Source organism: Hermetia illucens, chromosome 3 (genome assembly GCF_905115235.1).
Source record: "Hermetia illucens chromosome 3, iHerIll2.2.curated.20191125, whole genome shotgun sequence".
Taxonomy (NCBI): Eukaryota; Metazoa; Arthropoda; class Insecta; order Diptera; family Stratiomyidae; genus Hermetia; species Hermetia illucens.
Genome location: NC_051851.1, coordinates 28,051,737 through 28,073,420, shown reverse-complemented (window position 1 = coordinate 28,073,420; position 21,684 = coordinate 28,051,737). Strand labels below are relative to the sequence as shown.

Here is a 21,684-nt window from a genome sequence, read left to right as displayed (position 1 = left end):
GCATCCTCAAGGAACTGTTCCACGAGGAGACTCTTAAGCCTAGCGACTTTACCCCACATGATCGCATTGATAGCAAAGATGATTTCCTTTTAGTTTTTTCGACTAGCATAATTCCCCCTTTGTCAAAGGGCAAGGGCGGTCTATCATCCGATTACAAAGGTAGATCTCCCACTTCTAAAAGACAGTCAAAACACGAAAGCTACCCGTTTTGAGCTTAAATCAAAATTCTCGGCCCCTACGAGTAGATATAGCCATAACCCCCTAACAAGAGAGGGGACCCCGCTCTCCCAGTAGGAAAAAGAAATAATAAGTCCCACATAACTTTCACGGCAGACCCCTATAATTTTCCCGTTTCTGCGTAATTTTCACGCCGGGCCAGATTTCTCTATGGCCTCTCCTACTCAACAACTAAAACATGCCCTGAAGAAGTATTAATCAAAGCCTTTCATTTGATACCCCAAATGGCAACATTTGGTAAATTGCATGTAGGTGAAACCTCCTTGTAAACGATATTATTCGCTACATGCTTGCGGGGCTCCACCCTTTCTACCAAATTTCGTGACAACAGGCATCCCCGTTTCTGAGTAAATCGCGTGCAATAGACAAACGGACAGAAGAAGCAAGTTGTTTATCAGACTAGTGCAACCCGCCATTATTCACAACAACGGATTCCCAAACAAAATTTTATTTGATTGGATAGTTTGTAGGAATGGGTCCTTGAAGTAATTGAGTGTATGAAACAGACAAACAGACAGTGAGCAGATTTGAATAAAATGTTGCTTGCAACAAAACTTAACCAAACAACTCATGAAAAGTACATCCATGAGTTATAAGAAACCCCTCCTAGTTTCTCTGTCGCCTGCAGGGTCTCAGTGGCATTGCAATTTCACAGTCACTGATACACTTAGGAAATGATCATAACAATCCCTGACTCTGGGAGAGGTATCCCAAAAATCAACCAAGCTCCCATTCAACAACTTGCATTTACGAGCCCCACGAAATCCGACAGACGAATTAGATTTCCAGGCGGCTATCAGGCAGACTTCAGTAATTTTATTATTTATTATTGTGTTATAATAGCAAAAACAGTGATAAACATAGCACATAGTGAGACTCAAGCAGTTTTCCTCCATATAAAAGTTCACACTGTGGCCAAAGGACTTCCCTTCGATAATCAGCCTCTTGATTTCTGCTTTACCGCAACAACTACATGATTCTGGGCAGGTCATTGCCGCTGACAGTGATTGTTCCTGTTTCATTGGGATCGATCGTCAAAAATTCAATTTATCTAGATTCAATCTGAGACCGTGTTGTATGAGGCGATCATTCTATTTTTAGGCAAGTTGCTCGAGATCATTTTTGGTATTAGACGCTAGGAAAACATTAGAGCAAGGACACCAAATCCAAAGTCAGTAAAGCCAGTTATGGTGGCCGAAGACAAAAAAAAATCTGAGCTTACTCTCATAAAGGAAAATTGCACTGTTAACGGCAGAATGTACGGAAAGTGCACCAAAGTCCGAAAGCAATATCACAAACCATGTCAGATACTCATGCTTGATGGAGCTCACTGTCACACGGCGAAAGCCAGTATACAAAAGGCCAAACGGTACTCTCCTGTGGTTTGGACAGATTGGCCTAGAAACTAACCTAATCTAAACGCCATTAACAACTTATAGGCTAGATTAAAGGAAGCAGTGTTTAAGAATCCTCTTCCAAGAAATCGTCAATGTTTAGTTGAATGATTGCAGAGTGAGTGGAATCGTCTTAGTGCAGACGATACCTTCAAACTTAGATCAAATTTAATATTGACACTTTTCGAGCCACTAAACAGACGTGCACCAAACAAAAATGCAAGTGACATCAATATGCATCTATATTATTAAAATATGAGTACCGAAAAATGCGAAATAATCAAAGCTACTGAAAGAAGGCAATGCATCTCAGATAATTTCTGTAATTAGAAATTACAGCCTCACTTCGATGCTTAATCCGTCTCTTCTCATTACGTAATAATTCTCACGTAAAATTTATTGGCGAGTAATCAATCTTTAGTTCTATTATAAAATGTCTGAATTTTGAAACGTAAACAAGATTGCTTGCAAACGCATAGTATACAAAAGGGAACTTTGAAATAGCATTGACCTTGACTGACTGATAATAGACTAGCAGATAACAATTAAATGGTCACGATTCTTCGATTTTAGTTATTGGGAAAGGTTTCTGCGTACATAGTCACTTCTAATTAAAGAGAAAGTTATTAGATTGTTTTCTAGCTTTGAATTCCAGATTTTCTTCAATTGACAAGATAATGAGTTCGTCGACATACTTAAATATACAAAATATTTTAAGCTAATAGGATTTGACTATCTCCTTCTAATTTAACAGTGAATACCAGCAAGCGGATTCCGAAAATGGCAACGCCCTTGGGACTGTTATCACGATAGTAATGGATGTATATAATCAGCAAGTCCAAGGTGATGAATACGGAGATTTCCGATTTTATTCTTTTCGATTCAAACCTTATCTAAGTTAGGTACACTAGAATGAAGTTCGAGAGATGAAATTAAGGGGAGTAGCAAGTCTAGAATCTCTAAAAAATAGCTCATTGAAAGTTATTTGGTGATATTCAAGACGAGCTACGTTCAAAATTAACGCCATTAGAATGGTTCGATTAAAAGGAGAAATGACATTCGAGAAGTTAAAAAAGCAGGTAGTGACATGTAGACGACAACCGGGAGATAGCTGCTTTATTTTGTGATTGTTATTCGTTTCTTCGCAGCTCAAGCTGGTTTATGCTTTAGTTGTTTTTAGGCCTTCCTCGAGTAGTCTACCTTTTGCGAACATTTTACCTTGTGTAGATAGCCTTTACATGTCATTCTATTTCAAAAAAGGTCATGGCAATATACAGAGAGGTTTTTCCGAAACAAAAACCATTACTCCTCGAAAAAAAATCGGTAGAAATTGAATTTTCAACCCTATTCCCGGAGGAAGTGGAAAGTATACGGAGGGATAGTGAGGAAGTCCTTGCCATCATGGTAAAGTTTGAAAATTTAGCTCTGTCCAGCGAAGAGGAGATGAAGGGGAGTATATGCAGAAGAAAAACGAAGCTGCATTTTTCCAGTTCTAAGTTAAACCCTATCTTTTTGACAGGAAAATAATCCCACTTTGGAACGCCAAAACTTTTTAAGGGGAACAATTTTTTTTGACATAGTGGTATCGTATATCTCCTTTCCTTAACGGGGCGGGTTAAAAATTCAAACTTTACCATGATGATATAAAAAACCCCACTTTGAGAGACCATAGCTTTTTAAAAGAGCGGGGAGGTGACAGCCACAAGTCTTCATTGAGTTGCCCAACGTTTTCGAGGTTTTCCCACCGATCTTCGTTCTTCCACCCTCTCTGCGAGTACCCTTTTATTTATCCGGATGCTGCCCATACACTAAACTTGATCAACCCATTGCAACTTCCGAAGATTTAGTAACTCAAAGACTGCAGGGTCATCAAATATGGTTGTAGCTGGTTCGGTACTGGTCGTCTTTAATCTTGAAAGTATTGACCAGTTTTTCGGAAGTTTGTGTTAGGATTCATGTTTTACATCCGCAGCATAGCACACATTTTATTATCGTTTTGTACATTCGAAACTTTGCTTTCCTGTGTAATCAGCTGGCTTTTGAAATCAGTAGAATTGAGTAGAAAGCTTTTTTTGCGAGCGTCAAGTTCATCTCCATTTTCCATCAGTCGTACACCTAGGTAGATAAAGTTATCTACATTTCAATCAGTGGGCAGCATTTTTCTTGTTTGCGTCATAATTTTCGCTTTGTTTCCATTAATTCCTAGATAAACTTCGTTCACGATTTTGTCAAGGTTTATAAAAATCTTCTTCGCTGATTTGAAAGATCACACCATGGTGTTTATATCGTCCACATATGCGACGATTTAGCAGGACTTATAGAGCAACATGTCTTTTGTGTCCATAAGCAACTTTCGCATAACCTGCTCCAGTGCCAAATTGAACCGTAGAGGTGCCAGCCCATTTCCTTGTTCTAATCCAACGATTTTCTCAAATGCATCTGTCAGGCCATTATTGATTCTGACCTTCCCTGTTATGTGGGATATTATCATTATGATAAAGGTTGCCAGTTTTGCTGGAACTCCCAAATCAAGCATTACTTTGAACTGTACATTTCGGTCATTATTGTCATATAGCTGCTTGAAGTCCACGAATATTTGATGGATATTGATGTTGAATTTCCAGCATTTTCCTAGCACCTGCTTGACCGTGAATAGCTGATCATCCAGTCTGGAACACCCTATTTGCATTACTAATCTCTTTATTGACGTAGAGACTACTTCGAACACTTATGTTGCATTAATAGCAAGAACGGTGTTGTGCTTACCGACCGTCGAACCGCAACGGATAGATTGCGAGAATATTTCCAGCAGATTTTAACTGCTACTCGAGGAGGACGATCAGACCCGAGTCTGCAGGGGACCTATTTGAAGTGGCTCTTGCCATGAAGTCTCAACGGAGGTTATCTGGTACCATGGAAACCAGGATGACCCTCTGAAAACTTATGCTCCAGAAAAATTCCCGGAGGATGTGCTCTCGGCACGGTTATTTGTGGTTGGCCCCCTTGTGGAAATTTCATGATGATTGTGGTTATGTCTACATGGCGGACACAGCTTTTTGTGCTATACCCCTTAGTTGCGGCAGAGATATAAGATAAGCCTTGCTTCCACTGGTATGAATGCTGAGCCTGCACTCAGTATAAACCAGTACCGCTGTGCCAGCCATGACAGGGCTCTGATTGTAGTCTTCAAATCAATCCGTTCCCGAAGAAAACCGGAGGGCTATGCCTACACGTTGAACCCCCAGAACCTTCATGTCAGCGCAACCAAATTCGAGGAAACAAAAAAACGAATGAAATCGGGGAAAGCAACAAGGCCTGACGACATCGCATCTGAACTCTGGAAAACGAAGAGTTGGGTCCCAATATTGTGGCTCAATGAATTCCTTAATCGGGTTATTCAAGAAGGTGGAACACCATCTGACTGGCAAGAAAGTATCACAGTTTCAATATGGAAAAAGGAAGATAGTCCAGCAGAATGGAGATTTTTGAACGCATTCTTGACAACCGTATTCGAGAAATCGTTAAAATAACCGTGAATTAAGCCGGATTTATCAAGAACTTCGGAACTACTGACGCAATACACGCTACGCGGTTACTCATGGACAAACATCGTGAGAAGCATCGCCCTCTTTAAATTGCATTTCTGGATTTAGAGAAATCGTTTGACCGTGTGTGTGAACTCATCTGATATTCTCCGCGACAACACTTAGTGCCAGAAGAGCTCGTTCACTGCGTTCAATTTCCTGGCATGATCCGAAAAGTAAAATTCGAAGTTTGGCGGGTGTATCAAAACCACTTTCTGTCTCTGTTCATCAAGGAAGCGCCCTCTCAGCACTCCTCTTTGTTCTTCTTATGGACACCGTCACATGGGACATCCACGACGAGCCGACCCCGCTTGTGACCGGGAAAAGAACTGAAGAAACAGAAGAAGAAAAGTCTAATTCTTCTCTTTAGAATTTTTGTGAAGATTTTATAGGACGTACAAAGTAGTGAGATGACTCCATAATTAACATATATTAAGTTATCACCTTTTTTGGATATATGACATATCTCAATTTTTGATCATGGATATCGCCTGATTAGATGAGTTCAGTGAGGGTATCCAGCACTTTAGCTAATTCAATCGACCTTGTCTTCCTACAACCCATCAACCAACAAAAATATCATGTACAGAAACAAGATGAAAAACATCGAACAGGATTAATGCCACATAAATGCCTGCGCAAACGAATAAATGAAACAAATCTGGTGCTGTCAAAGACCTACTTCAACAGGCCAGCAAATACAAGGCGACGATTGTAGCAATCCAGTAAAAGAAGTGGAATAGTTGTGAGATAACAAACGTGAGGTCGCACACAATCTGTAAAATGTGTCGTGGATGAAGGGTTTAAAGCAAATGTCATTGACTTCATACCTACACATGAAAGATTAAGTATGGTTTCGCAGAGTGGTCAAAGCAGAGTTTTTTAAGATATGATTTGTCAGTATACATGAAATGAAATGAAAGAGCAATTTTACAATAGCCTGGAAAAATTATGCGACTCATTGCCTCCGAATGACGTGAAGATATTGCTCGGGGATTTCAACGCCAAGGTTGAGAACGAGGAGACATTTGGAGAAACCACCGAAAGGCACAGTTTCCATCAAATGGCAACGGCCAATACCTCATCGACTCTGCAAGTAGCAGAAATTTAATTAAACATCAACATGCTCCCCACACAAGCGCATTCACAGAGGGACATGAGCGTTCTCAGATGGTGTTAACATCAACCAGATAGACCCCGCTAAGATCATATCGAAGAGCAAACTGTCACTCCGACCATTACATGGTGAAAAGAGTCTACACATGCCGAATTCCAATGACCCGCGGAATTAAAACCAACCCTTTTCGAAAGTTTGAGATGATAAAGCTAAAAAGTGGCTTAAAGCGGGAGAGTACAAGGCAAAACTGAAAGAACGCTAAGGTCCTATTCTCCAGAATCTCAAAGGAAAGCATATAGATGACACTTGGTATGACCTAAAACGGAGCAATCATCGGAGAAGAAAGTGAATCACGTGAGAAATGGGTGTCTTATTTCAAAGAACTCCTCAGCTTCTCACACATAACTCAATCACCAAAGCCCACAAGAATTATGGTCGAGCATAATGGGAACATTTAACCGCCAACATTAAAAGAAATAATGTCAAGGTATGCCAACCTAGCATAAAATAAACCTGGAAACTTGGTCATATATTGGGTTGGGGAAAAAGAAATGTCATATTTATGATCGAAATTTGACGCTTTATTTAACATACTTAGAATTATCCGATTTAAGTCAAATATGCGCCGTTTTGTTCGCAAACTTGTTGCCATTTAGAAGGCAACTTCATTATCCCCCCTTATAAACATCATCATCATCATTATCAATGACGCAACAACCGGTATCCGGTCTAGGCCTGCCTTAATAAGGAACTCCAGACATCCCGGTTTTGCGCCGAGGTCCACCAATTCGATATCCCTAAAAACTGTCTGGCGTCCTGACCCACGCCATCGCTCCATCTTAGGCAGGGTCTGCCTCGTCTTCTTTTTCTACCATAGATATTGCCCTTATAGACTTTCCGGGTGGGATCATCTTCATCCATACGGATTAAGTGACCCGCCCACCGTAACCTATTGACCCGGATTTTATCCACAACCGGACGGTCATGATATCGCTCATAGATTTCGTCATTGTGTAGGCTACGGAATCGTCCATCCTCATGTAGGGGGCCAAAAATTTTTCCGAGGATTCTTCTCTCGAACGCGGCCAAGAGTTCGCAATTTTTCTTGCTAAGAACCCAAGTTTCCGAGGAATACATGAGAACTGGCAAGATCATTGTCTTGTTCAGTAAGAGCTTTGACCCTAAGGTGAGACGTTTCGAGCGGAACAGTCTTTGTAAGCTGAAATAGGCTCTGTTGGCTGACAACAACCGTGCGCGGATTTCATCATCGTAGTTGTTATCGGTTGTGATTTTCGACCCTAGATAGGAGAAATTGTCAACGGTCTCAAAGTTGTATTCTCCTATCCTTATTCTTCTTCGTGTCAGGGTCAGCCTAGTCAGTCTTATTAATTTCGTCGGGATACCGAATTCTCTCATGGCCGTGTAGAGTTTTACCCTGGCTATGCTATCATAGGCGGCTTTAAAGTCGATGAATAGATGGTGCAACTGTTGTCCATATTCCAACAGTTTTTCAATCGCTTGCCGCAGAGAGAAAATCTGATCTGTTGCTGATTTGCCTGGAGTGAAGCCTCTTTGGTATGGGCCAATGATGCTCTGAGCGTATGGGGTTATCCGGCCTAGCAAGATAGTGGAGAATATCTTATAGATGGTACTCAGCAACGTGATACCTCTATAATTGCTGCACTGTGTGATATCTCCCTTTTTATGTATGAGACAGATAATGCCTCGTTGCCAATCGTCAGGCATTGATTCGCTGTCCCATACCTTGAGCACTAGTTGATGAACCACTTGGTGTAACTGGTCGCCTCCATATTTAACCAATTCGGCTGTAATTCCATCGGCTCCTGGCGACTTATGATTTTTTAGCCGATGAATTGCACGGACTGTTTCTCCTAAACTTGGTGGTGACAGTATTTGTCCGTCGTCTTCAGTTGGCGGGACCTCCAACTCGCCGATGTTCTGGTTGTTCAGTAGCTCATCAAAGTACTCAACCCATCGCTCTAATATGCCCATTCTGTCGGAAATCAGATTTCCTCTTTGTCTCGGCAGGAAGAGCATCGAGGTGTATAAAGCTTCATCCTGCTGACTTGTTCGTAAAACTTCCGCGCCTGGTGCGGTTGCTCCCTGTACTTTTCTAGTTCATAGACTATACCCTTATAGACCCCCCTCCTTATTTGCAAAAAACTCAGTCAGTCAGTTTTCGCAAGCCTCTTTTGAGGCCAACTTAATAGCACTAAGAGCGTTTTGCATGGACCGGAAGAGATGGTAATCACTTGGTGCCAGGTCCGGACTATACGGTGGATGCGCTAGGACATCCCATCCGAGCTCCCGTAGCTTCTGGTGGGTCATCAAAGATTTGTGAGACCAAGCGTTGTCCTGCTGGAGCGCAACACCATTCCTATTGACCAATTCTGGCCGCTTCTGGTCAATTGCCTGCTTCAAACGGTCGAGTTGCTCACAGTAGAGGACCGAATTGAGGGTCTGGCCATAGTTGAGCAGCTCATAGTGGATGATTCCCTTCCAATCCCACCAAACACACAGCAAAACCTTCCTGGCCGTCAATCCGGACTTGGCGCTGGTTTGGGCCGGCTCGCCGCGCTTCGACCACGATCTTTTTTGCTTGAAGTTGTCGTACGTGATCCAATTTTCATCACCAGTCACCATCCAATTGAAAAATGGGTAGAATTCGTTCCGTTTCAGCAATGCATCGCAGGCATTGATTCGGTCCAAGAAATTTTTTTGCGTCAACTCGTGTGGCGCCCAAACATCCGGCTTTTTTGGAATCCAATCTTCTGCAAATGGTTCCAAACGGATTTATGGTCTATACCCAGTTCCTGGCCAATCGAGCGAACGCTCACATGCCGGTCTACTTGGATGATTTTGACGATTTTATCGGTTTGTACGACAATTGGCCTACCAGTATGGGGTGTATCTTCGACATCCTCTACACAAGAACGGAATCAATCGAACCAACGCTGTGCTGTGCGAATCGTTAAACTATCGGGCCCATAAACTTTACTCAGATAGTAAAAACGTAAAATATGACGAATTTCTTGCGTGGTGGACTCCTTTGACGCGCTATAACTTGAGACTGAAACGTACGATCTCAACACTGTCAAAGGGACCCTTCTAGCACAGATTGTCGTCTTCAAATCGCCGTATAGTATGACCCGATGCGATAAGTACAACACAAGATATGTTTAAGTGTCACCATCTATTGACAAAATACGACATTTCTTTTTCCCCAAGCCTATATTAGAGGATGAACAAATTGTGAAAACCGCAATCATTCCCTCCCATTAGATACAGAAATTGATCGAACTGAACGCCTTCAATAAAAGTTAAGCACAACTTGATTCAAAACTTCAAAATTTTCCTATCAGGCTACGTAGGCATACCAAAAATAAAAGGACTACATCACGAGCCATTGATGATAATAAGACAAATTTCTTTGCTTACACAAAGGAAGCACGCGATAGCAAATCAAATGTGATATTTATAAATAAACAGAAATAATTTGAGAAGTAAACAAAGAGGGAGGTGACATAAGATAGAAAAGGAAGCAAGAAGGCCTGATTAGGACTCAATAAATTCTACAATCCAAGTCTTTGGACTTTCCACAATCAATTTTTTTGCGATAATAAGAAGCTTGTCACGACGTAGGTTCAAAATCTTGACCTATTATCAACGTAAGAAAATTCAAATACCAAAAGGCTTTCTTCAAAGATATTTTGCAGACATCCTAGAAGAAAATTTAGTGGAAAAGTAATTTTGAAAATGGAAATTGGACTGGACTTTTTAGAACAAAATTTTTTCCCCCTATTTTGGAAATAAGGCTAAATATCTAAACTGTCTCCTGAACATTTCGAACAAATCAAATCAACACAGCAATCACAAAGTAAATCGTAACCCTAAAAAGCAAATATAACACCCCGAATTGATGGATGATAAGTGAAGTCAATGATAAAATAAAATTTCAATTTCCTAAAATAAGGCCAACAGATAAGCCACGTCGAAAAAAACTAAATTAAAACCAAATGCAAAACCTCCTCAAAGTCCTCTTCACCACTAATTAGCTCTTGGCATTGTTTTACTGCAAAACTATCTCGTTCAAAAATATAATTTTTCCATAGCAATAATCTTACTTCGTATTGACAGGCCTTATCACTATCAAAATTTGACCGATATGTCTGTGACAAACAAACCACCAAATAACAATCATTTAAATTCGACACGTGTTAAGCTGCATTAAAAATAATATTGACACATCACAAATTTTGAAATTTCGCACTCTCTCAAAGGAGAAAAGTCCCGAGAAATCATTCGAATCAGTCACACTTCAACCGCAGCAAAAACCAGAAGAAATTGGAAATTTTGAAAAAAACAAACCCCGTCACGAAGAAAATAGAACCTCCGTCAAGAAAAAAATATGAAAACAAATAAAAATATTGACAATGAACTCTACTGAGTGGTAATGCAAAAATTCATTACCATCATGGCATAGTGCAATGTCATTCCACCATCATTCATGCAACTTCCGAGTGCCTGTTTTTATGAGAAGTTCACAAAAATCCAACCAACCAACACAACAACTAAAAAATTATGTAATAGAAATTTCTCTAGTTCATGCTAATGGCCGCAAGCTGGCCCAAACCCGAAGCCACGAGAAAATTAAAAATGAATTTGCCAAGACAGCAACGTTGGCCGATCTAGCCGGGCCTGTTTGCTACTTCAGCAAAAGCAGAGCTAACTACAGGCTGGGTCTGTCTTTGGGCGACGTATATGTGGCTGCGAACGTGTTTTGAGGCATATCATAACTAAAAATAAATGCCAAGGTCACGAAAAGTGAACGTAGACCATAAGAAACGATCGATAAAGCTGGGCGGCTAGTTTTCAGACTAGCGAAACCAATCAATCGACCACGATGGCCGAATAGTTAGTGGAAGTGATAATTCCAAGTGCTGGAGGTTACATTTTCGCCAAATTCCGAGCTGGCTACGAATTTGCACACGGGAGCAATGAGAATGGAGTGTTTTTAATAACCAGTGGGAAATGGGGCACATTTGTTAGTTGTTTTTCCATTAGAATTCCATTTAGCATACGATTAGTGATCGTAAATGGAATATTTAGTTTGACAGAAAACAACTCCACTTTCCAGGGAAATGTCTCGCAATTAATCTTCAATCATTCTTCCATAGATCGATAAGACGCCTGGTGCCAACTTGGCTATCGATAAGCCACTTACATATCTTGAAAAATATACACTCAAATTACTTATTGTTTATATGTACCTTTGTGAGTGGCTAGCGATGAAGCCAGAGGGCTAAGCTGCAAACGGTTATACTCTCGCAGCATTCTGACCAAGATGGAGTTGAACACCAGAGTTCCACAAATAGAACCCCAAAAACATTAAGCCTGGGGATGATGTGTCACGGTATTGATTTTCGGAGGATACAGAACTGGCAACCAAGCCCTTACAGAGTTTGAAAAGGACTCATAAATCAGTGAAGGATCTTCGAAATTGTAGAAATGTCGGATTAAGGAAATCCAACTGATTAACATAAGTCGAGTAGGGAAAGACCTTTTCAAAAGTTAGGAATCGGGTAAAATCTCCTTTAATAAGATTGAATTCCATGGCAATAACAATCATTAAGAATATTATACGCTGGTTGCCATTCACCCCTTAGTGGAGTATATCGCGTCAACCACGCCTACGCACCATCGTTCATAGTTACCCGAAATGCGCTTCAACTCCTTCCAGGACGTTGCTCTACTGTTCTGCGTCAAGTGCCCTTGGAGCGAACCATTCGTCGGTTATCTTGGGAAGGTAGGTTCCACTGTATGGCATGGGTATCTATTCGTTACCACCTCCACATTCTGATCATACCTCCATGGGTACTTGGCCTGTGCGCCGACCAAATAGTTTGTTCGAAATATTATCCGACCAACATACCCCGATGATACGTCACAGACAAGTGTAACGAAAGGCTATAGCTTTTGATTAACAGTGGGGTCACTTGCCATGTGCTATTCCCATATAGCAACACAAAAAGAACACTACTACGGAATAAGTCAGCTTGATGTTAGTATTGAGATAACTGCCCTTCCAGATTTTAAACAAGACAGCAAAGGCGGAACTAGCGCTACGTGGAGCGACATTCAGTTCGATGCCACAATTGGTAGAAACCACACTACCTATATGTAGAAATTGACCGATGCCTTCGATGTTCTACCCATTAATGCAAATAGGAAGAGAATGCGATGACTCGTCAGAACCTTGAGAACCTTAGTATTTATCTTCAGTCCAAAGGCATTTGGTAAAAGTCCCAGTGAGAGAACAAACAAAGATTATTAACGTAGTTAAGGCACTTGAGGAAAGACGCTATGATCCATTGAATTCATCCGCGTCCTCCGGACACGACAACAGAATGTCACCGATAACAAGAAGGAATAATATCGGTGACAGGATGAAAACCTAGTGAACTCCGCTTTCAACCTCAAACTCCTCTGAGATTTTATCTCGGTAAGGCACGTGGCATTTTGCGCCATCATATGTCGCTTTGATAGGAGCTATTCATTTCTCCCGAATAATTCTCCTGTATAGAGCACGGTAAATGCACTCCTTCTTCAGGCTGTTAAAAGCCTTCTCCAAACCTATAAAGAACAGGTAAAGCGGAGATTTAAACTCTGCCCATTGTTTCAAAATGATCCTTAGTTTTTTGCTTGGAATACAAGAATACTAAGTTCACATCTGCTTGATGTTGGACCGGACCATATGAAAAGCAGCTTACTCACACTTTGTTGGCCAACGGACCCCTCGTTTTGGGCATAGCAATGAAAAATCACACCGAGATCCTTGTAAGAGGCAATCACCATTCATGGCCGACCACCGAATAATAAACGGGTAGCGAAGGAAAGGGTTTTAGTGAATAGCATTTCCTCACATTCTGTGGCAACTTGTTTCGAACAAATTAGCGATATAATGTGACAAGATTTGACTGAAGGCTGCACTCATCAGTAGACCAATCGACAACAGAAAACAGTTTTAAATCGTCTGCATATAAGATCAGAACAGGTAACTAAATAAGAAATGAAAATCATTTATAAACAAGCCGAGAAACTGGAAGCTGGACGCGTCAGGTATAAAAGGTTTTGTGTATTTCTTTTATAAAGACATTTGAGTGTGAATTTGTCCCATTAATACGTAACACGTAATATACGAATATATTATGTGAGAATATTCACGTTCGGGTGATATTGACGTTCAAAATCTTGAATTTGCAAAGAAGCGACAATTTTGACGTATTATAACTTTGTTAGTAATAGTCCGATTTCCACCAAACTTGGTAGGATCGAGCTCTATATTATAGCCACATAGACATTGCTGCAAAATTTCGTGGTGCTAGGATGAACTTAAGGGGGTTCTGCTGCCAATTACTGAAAATTATAGTAATACACTATTATTAACTGTGGAAGATATTTCGGAGCCTAGCCACCATATAGTGGCAGCCTCTAGATTTTTTCAGATTTTTCAGTTGGGCAGTTTCTGAAAATGTCCCGTTAAATAAATGATCACTTTCGTCCCCCGAAGTCCCCGCCTTTCCAGCAAATGTCAAAACGAAGTCTAGTTTTAGAAAGTACTAACCGGATAAACTTTCCATTTGATACCCCACATGACTATATTTGGTGAAAAAAAAATTATACCCCTCCTTTTGCATGTATGGGGACCTCCTCTTAAATTCGACGTAAAAGAATGTAACTCCTATATGCGTGAGCGTTCACAGTCTCGATCTTTCCACCAAATTTGGTATCAATCGCTACTACAGTCTCCGAGCAAAATGCGTGTGACGAACAGACAGACAGACGGACAAACAGACAGTAAACCGATTTTAATAAGGTTTTGTTTTACACAGAACCTTAAAAATGGCAACTTGGTAGCTTCGTAACGGAAAACATCCAGAATTCTACCAAGATCATCTTAAAGCACTCTTGACGGCCTCCCAACAAGTCATAAATTGGCCTAATGAAATGCGATCACATAAACAGTGCTCAACCGTCTTCATTCCATGGGATTTGCCGAAATTAAGATCATGGGTGCCTTATGAGGGCCACAAATAGAACAAGAAAATGCGCCTTAAAATTGTTTCTCTTACGAAGAATGGAATAGTCCGGGGTACTTATGAGGAGACAGGCGAATAGTTTGAACTTCACCAAGAAGAGGTTAAGCTACCACCTGACGAAGCTGGGGACATCTGCAGACATCGTCTGTTGGAAGAGCAATGAAACCTCCATCCATCAGTGGTTCCCCATGTTTTCGTGATGGAAAAAGACGGATGGAAGTTCAGCCGCGTTCTGGTACTGTGGCATTCGGGAAAAAAGAAAAATTAATTGTTTCTGAACTATCAGAGAGATTCAACGTCATCATAGAAACAAGAATCTGATCCCTGAATTATATCGTGAAATTTGATTCTTGGGTTCCCCACGAATTATCCCTCAGAAATAACGACCACTTTAACAATGACATATCACATTTGAATAGACAAAAATCGGAAGATTTCCTTTCCTATTTGACCACTGAAAGCGAGAAGTAGATTCTTTACAAGTGTTACAACGTCCTCGAACCCTTTGCAAGAGGTGTGAAACACGCTCATCTAAATCAAGAGCAAGATTTCAACCTCGAAAAGGCTTATTGTATGTTTGGTGGGACATACTAGCAACAGAAGTATACTGGGCCTAGCTAGAGCATCTCGAAACAGCGTTGAAAGACGCTGACGGATATAGGTAACGTCACATATTTCATCATGCACGACTATGTTAGCTTAATACTTTTCATCAATTTGAAAGTTTTACTTTTCATAAATTGCGCCTCAAAGCCCTGGGAATGATTCAAAAGCAAGGAAATTAGGTGTCATACGAGTCAAAGGACGTTTGTTTGCTTGTGAACAGCTGTTTCAAAGGCAACGACGGAAAGGATTTCTACACCGCGTCGTGACTGAGGACGAAGAATGGGTTAACTACTATAATCCCAAACGCAGAAAATCATGGCGTTTGCCCGGCCATGCTTCCACATCGTCAGCCAGACCTAATATTGAAGGCTCCAAGGTTATGCTTTGAATTTGGTGGGACCAGCTCGGCGTAGTTTACTATAAACTGCTAAAACCGACTAAAACCATCACAGACGAACGATATCGAAATCAACTGCTGCGTTGGAGACGGGTACTGAAGGAAAAACGACCCCAGTTCGAGAAAAGACACGACAAAGTGATTTTGCTGCATAACAATGCTCGCCCCCATATGGCGCGGCCGGTGAAAATGTAATTGGAAACGCTGAAGTGGGAAATTCTACCCTACCCACCGTACTCTCCAGACATTGCTCCATCTGATTACCACCTTTCCCGATCAATGGTGCACGAGCTGGCCAGTAAGCATTTCGGTTCTTACGATGAGATCAGACTGAGAAAAAACAAAATCGCTTTGAGAAAAAATGTTAATCCTTATTCTTCCATCGTTTCGCCGAGTTGGCTCGACATCACTAGGGTTTCCCGGAATAATAAAGACATTTTTCGTAAAACTAAAACTAACCTCACATCATTTTGTCTATATTACGCACGCATACATACTAGCACGTAACCAGAATTCAGATGATTAACGCTATCCTATTGGCCGCTCACTGATTAACGCTGCTGATAATCTTAAACGGACCAAAGATATTTTTCCGGAACTTACTGTGAGTTTATGTACAATTTTTGGTGAGGTACCTTACCAGGAATTCTTCTGTAACCGACATTTTTTTTAGATGGACCTAATAAGTTATTTAACTCCACAAGGAACCGCTCTACCTCTCATTGCTGCGCTGACTCAAAACATCGGCAAGGGTAAAAATGTTAAACGCACTCAAGCAGTTGATTGTAGCAGTGCCACGAAAAACACTTCTTCATAATTCATAATAGGGAACAAATCAGTGGAATTTTTCAGACCACTCAACGGCTCCCAATAGAACGTCCAGGCAATTCACTATTCGGCAACAGAAGCGAAAAAGTGTTCTTGAATAGAAATGTGTAGCTGTTGTATGTAATATCACACCACCGAGTGCAATCTAAACATCACTAAACATTACAATATCACCTAATATCACGGCATGACGATATTATTCTTGAGATACTACATCCCAAAAAGTCACCAAATACCATCATTCTTCCTAATACAAGTGGTGGCGGTGGTTGTCAAGTGCGGAGCCGATGCTGACTATCGCTTGCGAATCTATTAGTGATATGATTCTCTGTCCTCTTGACTGGTTTTGATCAGGAGAAATAATTTGAGATTTGTGTGATATAACTTTTAACTAAGGAGATTCTTCGCAATATCGAGCAAAGCAATAGAAAACGCATATATATCTAAGTGATAAGCAATGCTCGCTGCCGTGTGTAATATGAGATGTTAGGGATATAACATAGCATGTACCATACGTAAGGGTAGTGAAAGATGATGTTTATGATGCTACTTTGTGATATCAGTTGTCACAAAAAATCATATGATATCACATTACCTACTAAGATGATGTTCCGCGCATCTCTTTTGCTAATAAGATTATAGCCCAACGAAATCTCCATGGCGTCATCCCTGGCATGAGTTTTGTGAATTTTACCAAAGTGGAAGTTGATGTTATGGAAATCACAGAAGAAGCTCCCGAGCTTCCAACAGTTCGAAGACTGAAGGGTTCCATGACTGCATAAAGTTCAATATTTCTAATCGCTTAGTACAAAGTATAAATTAGGCCATCAATCGGCTAGAGAAATTTCTTCTCTGTGAGGATGTCATTGTTTAAGATTCTGCAGAAACAAGACAGAAGCCACTTCATAAAGCCTACCATTAGTGGAAACATCAGTGCATATCTCGGCGACAACAAGGGATGCCGAGTTTGATATGAATAGAAAGAGGAACTCTAAATCCCCTCAATAGTAATGGGATAAGCAACAAAAAAAGTGTTTAGTTAGTTCATCCGTTACGCCAAAGTTTTTGCAAAGCTCCGCTCCTAATTTACTAATCAATCTCTTAACTCTGTATGGGATAGCCTCGACCGCAATCAAATTTCTATTGATCGACTATTCGTAGATGTACCCCTCCTCAATGAACTCATATGAGGGTAACATCTTAAAACCAGTCGAAATACATAAAAGCATTTTTCAAAGGGATTTATGCAGCTTCCTTTGCCTTTATATAGCACTTAACTCCCATTGATCGATACTGGATAATGCTAGAAGGTATAAAGTATGGTCTATGTGAGAAGTGTAAACTAACATATCCAATGTTCCTAAATGTCAACGATTCAAAAACCATCTTGTTCTGGTCTGAGCTCGGCTGAAGCACGGTTTCGTCCAGGACAACCGTTAGCCGTCCTTTTTCTTTATAAATAAACTTGAATGCTAAAATCAAAAGGGACCCTCGAACCAAAATTGGGAGAATGTTTCTCTTCACTTAGTTTGTTCCGCTAATAAGCGGATGCAAACTCAAGGCCCATCAATCCTTAATGGCTTACTTATGCTTAACCTCTGATACGTCAACTCTACCGTCGACTATGACGCTCCACGCGAACGGTTGAATCGGGGGCAAAAAAGTTAGTTTTTTGCTCCAGTTACCGCGTAACGTGTCAAACCGATATTAAAGTTGTATTATTGTCGATTCCTAGATGGCGAATTTTGAACTTGAATTCGAATTTGCATCCTTAGAAAAATTCAAGTGTCCATTGACACAAGAAACTAAAGCCTAGAGAAATTTCTTTTGGAAAAGGGGGGGAATTGATGTTGATTTTTCAAGGAAAAGCTTCAGTGACGAGGCACATTTTCATTTTTTTGGGTATGCAAACAAGCAAACTTGCCGTATTTACGGAACAAAGAATCCTCACGAGACTCAAGAAAGACTATTATATCCCCAGAAAGTAAGCGATTAATTTAATTTTTATTTGATCTTGAAATACTACATTTCTCCTGTTCACTCCCTTGTTGAAGAGAGGGCATTCTCGGCCTCAGTTTTAAATGAAGCTATTACTATTTTATTATCACACTTACTAGTGTGCAGGTCATAAACCTAAAGCAGCGGTACAGCAAAAATTCCAACAAAAACATCCATGACGAGCCGGGACTTGAATCCAAGGTAATGAGATCGAGGGACTGACGTTCAACAACCTCGATCATCACACGGTCATTGGCAACCATACTAGCAAATATGTTATTCCATAGTTCAACCATGGTTTTCCAGAAACTGAACTGGATGAAACTCTAATGCAAATGGAATGTTGGTCTTCGACATATTTATATGGCCTACGTGCACTTATAGTTTTCGTTTGTTTCTGATAAAACTGAACTGAAGATTTGATATAATATTTTTACAATAAATGCACAAGTGATAAGCTTAACATGAACATAAAACCCAGCCTATGAATCATAGTCACTCATGCGAGTAAGAAGCTCAGTATGTACTGGCACCATTCATGATTTCCCACTGGGAAGACTCAAAATTTAATTTTTTCAGTAAATTAGTCGCTAGTTATCAGCTGATATTTCTCGTGCTGTTATTGACTCTGCTCTTCTCACAGATTATTTTTTTCCTCTATTGTTTTTCTTCCATATTTTCATATTTTTCGCCGTTAGAAGTTATCAAACTTCAAACTACAATCGCTTTTATCAGTGGAGCTGATCAAATTTGCGATTGACACACATGCATAATAAAAAATTGATTCTTCACAGAATAAACGAATGTCCAACACGTACAGTGCTAATTGCAGATTAAGCGTGAATTGAAAATACAATTAGTGCGATGCGATTCTATTCAGGGCCCACTAATATCCACAATAATGAATAATAATCAAGACTGAACAGTAAAAGTGAATCAAAACAGAATACGAGTATCTTAATTCAAGCCATCACGATGACGATGCTCCAAGACCAGATGCCTACTTTTGGTAATGAATCGAACATGTGTCAATGTGCCGCTGCACACACTGGTCAATCAGGTTCCGACCAAGGACCATTCGATGCCCCTTCAAATTCGGCTACATATGGATGGCTCAGTCAACAGCGGAGACAATTCTCTCTAAAATGTTCAGTTTGCTGTGAATCTGATAAGCGAACCAGTATTATTCCTGAATGACTGGAATAGCTGCCGCGTTAAGCCGTGCTTGCCACGTTTTTAATCGAATTCAGTTATCAGACCACTTGCTAGCGGTGGTTCGTGTACACGCATTCATTTTCGATGGCGTTGAAAATGTCGCATTAGCATTGCACGGGTTTTTGGATGGCTTTACTGGGGCAAAATGTGGCTCGAATTTTCGATATCAATTCCTGTTTCCATATTATATAGTCTTGGCCAACAACTTATGCAGGAATTTAGCACGGGTTTTTTTCGTTTCATTTTACGATGAATGGAAGAATATTTAAGTGAAACTGGCGATTGGATTTGGATTTTATTGCATCATCTGATTAATAGAGCCTGAACTCCTGAATGATACCCAATTTCGTCATGAGTGCGATAGCTGCAGTTAGAAATTCTATGATGACGCACAGAATGAGTACTCTTGCAAGACCCTAAGTCTATAACCAAGTAACGTACTGAAACGGGTGCTACCGACTGTTGAGAAAAGAGATGTACTTCAAATTTTCTACAGAAAACTCGTCCTTAGAGAACCTCTTTGCCGCCGATACTGAGAAACAAGCTTGATTGGATGAGACACCAAGCAAATGAATTGCCACCCCTTTCTAAAATGTAACCAATGCACTGATATTTGCACCTTCCAATCAAGTCATCATCATCATCAACGGCGCAACAACCGGTATCCCGCCTAGGTCTGCCTTAATAAAGAACCCTAGATACCTCGGTTTTACGCCGAGGTCCACCAATTCGATATCCTGTCTGGTATCCTGGCCTACGTCATCACTCCATCTCAGGCAGGGTCTGCCTCGTCTTCTTTTTCTACCATAGATATTGCCCTTATAGACTTTCCGGGCTGGATCATCCTCATCCATACGGATTAAGTGACCCGCCCACCGTAACCTATTAAGCCGGATTTTATCCACAACCAGACGGTCGTGGTATCGCTCATAGATTTCATCCTCATGTAGGCTACGGAATCGTCCATCCTCATGTAGGAGGCCAAAAATTCTTCCGAGGATTCTTCTCTCGAACGCGACCAAGAGTTTGCAGTTTTTTCTGCTAAGAACCCAAGTCTCCGAGGACTACATAAGCACTGGCAAGATTATTGTCTTGTAAAGTAAGAACTTTGACCCTATGGTGAGACGTTTTGAGCGAAACAGTTTGTGTAAACCGAAATAGGTTCTGCTGACAGCCAACAACTGTGAGCGGATTTCATCGTCATGGCTGTAATCGGTTGTGATTTTCGACCCTATATAGGAAAAATTTTCACCGGTTTCAAAAGTTGTAGTTTTCGTTTAACCAGTGCGATTCGATATTGTTCGTCCTTTGGGTTTGGCGCTGAGGTTGCAATCTTGCCTTCATTAATATGCAGCAGAAAATCTCGCGCCGCCTGCTCGATCTGGATGAAGATAGACTGTATATCTTGGGTTGTTCTTCCCATGATGTCAATAACGTCAGCGTAGACCAGCAGTTGAGTGGACTTGAAGAGGATGGTGCCTCTCGCATTTAAATCGGCATCGCGAATCACTTTCTCCAGGCCCAGATTAAAGAGGACCATGATAGGGCATCCCCTTGTCTTAGACCGTTGTTGACGTTGAATGGTCTCGGGAGTGATCCTGCCGCATTTATCTGGCCTCGCACAGGGGTCAGATTAGTCAGTCTTATCAATTTCGTCGGGGATACTGAATTCTCTCATGGCCGTGTACAGTTTTACCCTGGCTATGCTGTCATAGGCGGTCGATGAAAAGGTGGTGCAACTGATGGCCATATTCCAACAGTTTTTCCATCGCTTGCCGCACAGAGGAAATCTGATCTGTTTCTGATTTGCCTCTTTGGTATGGACCAATGATGTTCTGGGCGTATGAGGCTATCCGGCCTAGCAATATAGAGGAGAATATCTTATAGATGGTACTCAGAGACCTGATACCTCTATAATTGCTGCACTGCGTGATATCCCCGTTGCCAGTCGTTAGGCATTGATGCACTGTCCCATACTTCGAGCATCAGTTGATGAACCGCTTGGTGTAATTGGTCGCCTCCATATTTAACCAATTCGGTTGTAATTAAATCGGCTCCTTCCAATCAAATCGCCCACAGATATTTGCCCCGCCACAGCGTTTATTCGATATTGTATCGCATGAAAGTATGACATTTTCCAAAAAACTTCAGCGAGAGCTGCGACCAATTCTTTAATATTAAAAATTAT

The 21,684-nt window shown here is 40.9% G+C and overlaps 1 protein-coding gene across 2 annotated transcripts in view; it reads right to left on the bottom strand.

Annotated features, from left to right (window-relative positions):
- The window catches only part of LOC119653184 (la-related protein 1), a 45,318-nt gene that overhangs the window by 14,992 nt on the left and 8,642 nt on the right, over nucleotides 1–21,684 (bottom strand). The window contains exon 1 of one of the 2 annotated variants that reach the window (XM_038057738.1): nucleotides 10,824–11,007. The exons of the other annotated variant lie outside the window; for it this stretch is intronic. Coding sequence (XP_037913666.1) covers nucleotides 10,824–10,862 — 39 coding nt within the window. The 5' untranslated portion in view covers nucleotides 10,863–11,007. Of the gene's footprint in view, nucleotides 1–10,823; nucleotides 11,008–21,684 lie in introns of those variants that run through there. 2 annotated transcript variants of the gene reach the window in all.